General features: G+C 39.4%; 1 protein-coding gene and 1 pseudogene across 1 annotated transcript in view; both read right to left on the bottom strand.

Moving 5' to 3' along the window:
- Positions 1–1,349: 1,349 nt before the first annotated feature.
- On the bottom strand, positions 1,350–4,191 carry LOC109438693 (ribosomal protein eL22-like 1 pseudogene; annotated as a pseudogene).
- Positions 4,192–4,194: 3 nt separating this feature from the next.
- The window catches only part of MC2R (melanocortin 2 receptor), a 38,823-nt gene continuing 34,999 nt past the window's right edge, over positions 4,195–8,018 (bottom strand). The window contains exon 3 of the mRNA XM_074340430.2: positions 4,195–7,023. Coding sequence (XP_074196531.1) covers positions 6,006–6,899 — 894 coding nt within the window. The 5' untranslated portion in view covers positions 6,900–7,023 and the 3' untranslated portion in view covers positions 4,195–6,005. The remainder of the gene's footprint in view (positions 7,024–8,018) is intronic.

Raw genomic sequence — 8,018 nt, 5'->3', positions numbered from 1 at the left:
CCTTTTTCTTTTTCTTTTTTTCTTTTTTTTCATGTTGAACATCATAGCACACAGAGAGTAGACTCTGGAACCACGCTGAAGCCTGGAGTTGACTCCTGACTCTGGCACTCACTAACTTGAGTTGGGTAAGTATATTAGTTTTCCATGCCTGCTTAACAAATTTCAATGAACGGAGAGGCTTAAAACAATACACATTTGTTATCTCAGTTTCCGTGGCTCATAATTGGGTACAGCTTAGCTGGATCTTCTGCTCAGGTCTCACAAGGCTGCAATCAAGGCATGGGCTGGATTGCAGTCTCATCTGATGCTCAGTGTCTGCTCCCAGACTCATATAGCTGTCAGCAGCACTAAGGGCTGAGAGCTCCACTGTTTGCACAGGAACTAGAGGCTGCCTATAGCCCCTTGTCACATGGGTTTCCCAGAATGTCTTCTTACTTTGTCAAGCCAGCAAGCAAAGTCTCTCTAGCAAGTCTGCTAGCAAGATGGTATTTTATATAATGTAATAGGGTCATGAGACTGATAACCCATCACATTTGCCATATTCTATGGGTTAGAAACAAGTCACAGTCCTACCCACACTCAATGGGCCGGGGTTACACAAAGATGTGAAACACCAGGAGGCAGGGATCACAAGGATTACTTTAGACTCTGCTGCCACAGAAGTTACTTAATATCTCGGAACCTCAGCTTATTCGTCTAAAAAAAATTAGGATAGTAATAGTAACTACTCTTAATGTTGTCGATTGGATTAATGCACACAAAGCTCAGAATTGTACTAACTTGTACTGACTGTTCAGTAATAGATAGGCACTATTGTTATTGTTGTTATTGCTAGATGTCCCCACACTCCAGGAAACATTGACTCTGACTTTTCAGGATTTGTTATTGATTTGCTCATGCTTCTCAGTAAGTCTTAACTAGATCTTAACTAGATGGTCTGGGGGTACTCCTTGACTGCTCTCTCAGTCCCTTTCCTACCTCAGCCCACTGAATGTATGGTTGAAGAAATGGGGTGTTTATTGAATTACTCATATCTGTTCATGAATAGATGGGTCTTAGTGTGTTCAGGCCGCTATAATAAAACACCACAGACTGGGTGATGTATGAATACTAGAAATTTATTTTTCCCAGTTCTAAAGGCTGGAAGGCCAGGTGCCAGCATGGTGGGGTGAGTCCTTCTGGTTTATAGCTAATGCCTTCTCTCGTTTTCTCACTTGACAAAAGGCATGAGGAATCTCTTTGGAGCCTGTTTTATAAGGGCATTAATCTCATTCATGAGGGTCCCACCCTCATGATCTAAGTACCTCCCAATGTTCCCACCTCCTAATACTACTATGGGGAATAAAATTTCAACATGTGTGGATTTGGGGGAAACACAAACACTCAGGCCTTGGCAATAAGGAAGTGAGAGGGAGAGGAAGAGGAAACTTCTCTCCCTTTTTATTAGAAAGGACACAGAAGTGGTGTGCTTCTGCATTAAAGAGGACATCAAGTCAGCTGTAGTACTTCATCTTTTTTCTAAGATTCTCAGCTGTCTGATCCAAGGCTAGGTCATTGACAAAACTGAACATATGCTTATGTCATTAGCGAAACAGTTCTAAAATTTAATTTTTTTACAGAGTACATTTTTTATTCACTGATAAATTAAAGTCCATTTCTGGATGTTTCTTTCTCTGTATGCCTCATTTGTTTGAGTAGTAAGCAAAGCCCTGTAATGGGTGGCTTCTCTTAGTCCTCAGACTCAGATCCATCTTCATCTTGACTAGTCTGGAAGTAACGAAGTTCGTAAGTCTCCCTGTCAGATGCAACCACATGAAGCCAATCATGAAGACTGTTCTTTTTAAGGTATTTCTTGGTAAGATATTTCAAAAATGACAGTCTCAGAAGCAACTGTCATTTTATTCTTGCAACGTTCAATGTGAACAGCAGTCCTAAGATTTCTAGTTTTTCCATTGACTTTAACCTTCTCCCATAGAAACTATTCAAAATTTCAAGAATCAAAAATACATCTTCTACTGGATGAGTAAGGTCCAAACCAAACTTCCAGACTGACCTCTTAGGCTTCTTGACTTTCTGTGGCACCATCTTGAAGGCAGGCTGTGCTATTAGAGAGCTAAGATTTAATATTTTGTTAATAGACTTGAAATAGTCATCAAGGGAAAAATCTGAGCCTTGTTGATCTTCCTTACTCAAATGAACGCAGTTCAATACTGTTTTTGTTTGAATTGAATATGAAGGTAGAGGTAGGAAACCATAAATTTTTCAGTAATTCTGAGTAATAAAGACCCTGATCTGATTTGAATATAGCTGAGGAAGTAGAATTGAAAATGTCTCTGAGTTAGCACACAGCCTATGCTTTTGCTTTTATACTATTAGAGTAGCCCTATTGATTTTGTTTCTTAGATTAAACACAACAAATTGAAGGCAAAGGTAGGAGATTTCCTCTGACAATAGTCAGATGTGACAGCTGAGAGCTTGAAAGTGGTAGCAAAGGTATTAACAAAGGCAGAATTCAATAAGCACAGCAGTTTGGGATCATTTGTGGCAGGGGTTAAATTGCACTACCCACCTCTGTAGTATCATAGAATAGCACAACATCAAAGAAATATTACATTTTATTGAGAATATTCAATTTCATCACAGAAAAATGTGCTATATATTATTATTTTAATAGTAGAAATTGTTTAGCCTTGGGATACCCCTGGTCATTCACAGAATGTGAATTCACAAGACTCAAAAGGAATAGAAGTTAGAAAGTTTAGTTAACAAGGCAGAGTCTCGAGTAGACAATTGCCCTGATCTTTACATTAGCTTTTTCTTATATAGGAGGGAAGTCTGTCAGGCAGCTCTGAGAGCTGACATCGCTTCCTAGGGTCTGGTCTGTTTTAAGATAATGTTATCCCCAGACTGTGGGCTTGGACTTAGCCACCATGGTATGGGGCTTTATCTGTTACCAGTAAAAACTGCAAGGGAGTTGCAAAACAGATTCCAGTGTCTGGGTGCCCTAGGATTAAAAAATTGTCCTTTCTAGGTTAGGATTCTGCTAAGTAAATGGATTAATGAGGTATGGGTAGCCTTGAGAAAGGGAAGAAAACAGAGTTCTTAAGTTAATCAGTGAGGGGAGAAATAAAGAGAAAACAACGGACTATCAGGATGGATCTAACCGCAAACTAACTAAGTCTGATTACAGGTGGCTAGATAGCGAGTTACATGATGCATCAAACTGCAAACTAGCTAAGTCTAATTACGTTATTGATTCCTGAATTTCACCATTACAAAAATAACATTTTAAAAATAATTTATAGGCCTTTGCTTTAGATTTTATGAAAAATAAACTTACATAGTATTTTATATATTAAAAATCCAGGTTACTGTGCATTAGAGTAATAGAGCCCAGATTGTAAGGGAGAAGGACCAAAGGATTTCTACAGAACAGAGGATAAGAAGACACACCTTAGATTTCATCTCTATCTGTGATGGAGGCCATCTGGAAAAAAGCCCTTCTTTTTAAATCCATGTCTTTTGCTCTGCTTCTTAAGATCCTGTCCCTCCCCACAACTAATATCAAACTCATCACCAGACCAGCAGTCCTGTTTGTGGCTGGCTTTTGCTCTCAGCAGCTCAGGGAAAACTCTTCTGAGGGTAAGGTGTTGCCTCTTCCAGAAGACAGTCATTCTCAGTGGGTCCTGAGCAACCATGCTCCATCCATCTGAAGACCCGACTTCTTTCCGGTCTCCTTCACTACTCACCCCTTTAAGTTATTCTCCAACTTAATAAGGCCTTATGATCAGAACTTCCTATTTCTTTTCTTTTGTTTTTTTTTTTTTTCTTATTAGTTTCAGGTGTACAAAACATTGTAATAGTTTGACATTAATACCCCTCACAAAGTGATAACCCTCTTCCCCCAATCTACTAGCCCTCTGACATCGTATATATGTTACAGTTCCACTGACACTATTCCTTAAGCTGTACTCCACATCCTGTGATTAGATGTGTATTAAATTATAGTTGACATTCATTGTTATTCACCTTCAGGTGTACACTGCAGTGGTCAGGCCCCTACACTGTCCATGAAGTGGTCCCCCTAATAAGACAAGTGCCCATTAGATACCTTATAAAATCTTTACAGCATTATTTATTATATTCCCCAAACTGTCTTTTGTATCCCTGTGGCTGTCTTGTCCTTACCGATTGTGCTTTCTAATCCCCTCACTTTCTCCCTCATCCCCACCCCCGCCCATCTAGCAACCCTCAGTTTTTCCTCTATATCTCTGAGACTGTTTCTGATTAGTTTGTTCATTTATTCTATTCTTCAGATTCCACATAAAAGTGAGATCATATGATATTTGTCTTTCTCCGTCTGACTTATTTCATTTAGCATAATGTTCTCTAGGTCCATCCGTATCATTGCAAATGGTAATATTTAATTCTTCCTTATCGCCGAGTAATACTCCATTGTATAAATGTACCACAGTTTCTTAATCCAGTCGTCTACCGATGGGCATTTTGGTTGTTTCCATATCCTGGCTATTGTGAATAGTGCTGCAATAAACATAGGGGTACATAAACTTTTTTGAATTAGTGTTTTGGATTTCTCTGGATAGATACCTAAGAGTGGAATTGCTGGGTAATAATCTCACTAATCATTAGAGAAAGGCAAATAAAAACCACAATGAGATACCACCTCACTCCTGTCAGAATGGCCATCATCAATAAATCAACAAACAAGAAGTGTTGGCGAGGATATGGAGAAAAGGGATCCCTCGTGCACTGATGGTGGGATTGCAGATTGGTGCAGACACTATGGATGGAAAGAAGTTGCTTTTTCTTTAAGCTTTATTTTCAGCTATTGAAAATGGATGAATTTATAAATTATGTGTCATTTATTCCCATTGGCAATGCCACTTTTCAATAGCTGGCATCTGTCCTGTGGCTGATGGTAGGATGAAATTTTCTAGTGATTGGATCTGCCTCTCAGATTCATCTGTGGAAGGAGGTAAAATGTTTCTCAGCAGTCTATGGCTTGGGTCCCAAAAATAGCACTGTTCCTGACGTGTTATTTTGGTCTTAGTTTTCCCCACAGTCCAAAAGCATGGTGAATGAGCTAAATCTCTCTCTATTTCTCTCTCCCTCTCTCCTTTCTCCTCTCTCACATTATTCCACAAAGTACATATTGGAATTTGGGGTCTCTTTTCCTTTACTTCTATATTTGGACAAATTCACAAAGATTGGTTATACCTTCTTCAGGTAGTCACAATTTTCCTCTGGTCTTTATTCCCACATAAGAATCAAATGGATTACATTTTTTTTCCTCCTTTGAAATTATGCTTCTAAAGCATGAGGAGTTTTAACCAGGAAAGGAGTTTAAAGCCAGTGGGATACTGAGTGAGCGAAGAAGACTAAATGAGAAGGTTTCTTTATTCTTGAAATCTCAAAGAGTTGTTTGACATTTATAATTTATACCCTGCTTGCCTCCAAAAAGATTTGGGATGGCATACAATGAGCCAGGCAGGTGAGAAGGAGGGAGCGCAGGGATTCTGTATGGAAGTGTGGGACAGGCAAATTCAGCTGCAGTAATTTATTGGCATCTTTGACTTACAAAGTTTCTGGCTTGAGTACTTATGCTAGTACATTAACTTCTAGAAAGCAGTTATAGTGATGTCCAGCCTGGAAAGGCCAGTAGAGATCTATAGGCTTGCTAGATATCTATAGAAGAACAAGTTATTGCTTTAGACTAAAGCTTTCAAATTTATATTGCTGTATGTGCTTTGTATTCTGTCTTTCTTTCAATACATTATTTTGTCTCTCTAGTTATAAAAGTTATACTACAGCATGACTGTTTACATAGAACTAAACTATTGCAAATACTAGTAAATGGGATAATCCTCATGCATACTAGGGAAAGAAAAGAGTAGTTGGGAACATTGGTATTTGTTGGTATGTCATGTTATTCTGTCACTTGACAATATTATCACTATGGCTCCTAAAATCAAGGACCAATAATTCTAGTGGTAGCTGTTGCAGGAGATCATCTTTTTGAATGCTTCCCTGAGCTCTGGGCTCCGGAAGGCATATATAAAGGGGTCAATGACTGCATTGCACATGATTAACATGCCATTCACTTGGAAGAGGGACATGTAGCAGGCACAGTAAGGGTTACTTGGGCAGAATGTCATTAAGAGGACATGAAGGACAAAGGGGGCCCAACAGATGATGAAGACCCCGAGCAGGATCGTCAATGTGATGGCCCCTTTCATGTTGGCTCTGGGAAGTGTCGATATCTTTCTGGCATGGGAACGTGCCAGCAAGAACATGTGCACATAGAGGCACAGGATGAAGACCAACATCAGAGGGAACAGCGATGTGAAGGTGATCACTGTGGGGATGTGATGGGAGAAGATCACCATGGTGATGCCACTGCATGTGCAGCATATCCAGATGACCATCAGGACCACAATGGCGCGGCGCATGGTCACAATGCTGTGGTACTGCAAAGCATGGAAGATTGTGATGTAGCGGTCAGCAGCGATCACAGACAGACTGAAAATGGAGCCAAGTAGGGAAAGGATGAATAGGGAGTCGATAATATCATCAGCTGTGGTTTCAAAATTGCCACGAGGCTTGAGATAACCCATGTTTCTGAACATGATCAGAATATTTTCCAAAATCTTATACAGGCTGCCCAACATATCAGAAATGGCCAAGCTGCAAATGAAAAAGTACATGGGTGCCTGGAGATTCTTATTTTTAATCACAGCCAGGAGGACAATCAGATTCTCCAAAACACCGACGATGGATATTATGAAAAATATCTCTTCTGGCAAAACCACATGAGGACAGTCTGAATTATTTCTTGCTGTGTTGTTGATGTTTTCATACAGATTGATTATGTGCTTCATTTTTCCTCCTTGTGGTGAAGTCAGAAATGTTACTCGGACTTGATAGTAAACTTGACTAATTCTTCAGAATCTTTTCTTCTTTGTAGTACTTATGGGAAATCTGAGGTAAAAACCACACTGTCACCTAAGAAAGAATATATATGAACATCAGTTGCAAAATAGACTACAAAATAAAAACAAGCCATGTTAGCTTTAAGAAAGCTCTATTGCCTCAATGAAATATAATATAATGGTATAATCATTTAAATCAAACAATTTACTGGACCCTCATCTTAACTGCTCGGTGACAAATATCTTTAGTACAATTTTGAGTCCAGAGATAAAAATAAAGATTATCTTTTGTCCTCTCTCCTTTTCCTCCCCCGTTCTTCTCATAAATCCAATTGTATGTGGGATAGATTAGAATGAGAAAAGAAGTAAAAGAAATTAAAGGCACGTGTAGAAACAAGAAAGCACACAGCTACCCTTTTTTGACTTGGAGGGGGTAGCTGGGTTTAGTGGATTAATGAGATTTTTGGGTCCCTTCTCTTTCACTGCTTTTCTTTCTGGGTCACTGCTTGACCCCATAGCATATAGGATAAACGCAAAGGTATTGCTGTACCATTCCCAAAGTTGGCTATGCAATACATGTTATTACTTCTGTTTCAAAGGTAGAACTCACAGTTCTGGTATTTATGGAGATTTCCAATGTTTTCAAGGTATCTCTAGATTGGAGTTGAATTATGGCAGCAAAAGGGCCTGGTTTCCCTTAAACAGAAGACTGACTAGATCATAGCTGAGTGACTTTGAGGAGTCTGTTTCTGGTGAGAGCATGTGGGATTTTTACTGATTCAGTTTACAGATGGCTGGACACAGGTAGTTTTATGAAATGTATCAAATTTGCCTTTGCCGTTATGGTGGTTTTAAAGACTTGACCACAAATTCTTTATACTCTACCCCTCAAGAAATGGAGCTTAATTCCCCTCCTTTCAAGCATCCAATTGCAGGAAGCCAGCTGCCATGTTGTAAGGCAGCCCTTGGGAGAGTGAATCTAGGAGTGTAGCTTTTGATCCAAAGTCCACAGGGTCCTCATTACTGTCTTAAACTAAGGTTTTTCCTGGAAAGGAATTATTAGGTTGA

Source organism: Rhinolophus sinicus, chromosome 4 (assembly GCF_057876585.1).
Source record: "Rhinolophus sinicus isolate RSI-liver-muscle chromosome 4, RSI-T2T, whole genome shotgun sequence".
In the NCBI taxonomy this organism is placed as follows: domain Eukaryota; kingdom Metazoa; phylum Chordata; class Mammalia; order Chiroptera; family Rhinolophidae; genus Rhinolophus; species Rhinolophus sinicus.
The sequence above is the reverse complement of the archived record's forward strand: the minus strand, read 5'-3'. Positions and strand labels throughout refer to the sequence as shown.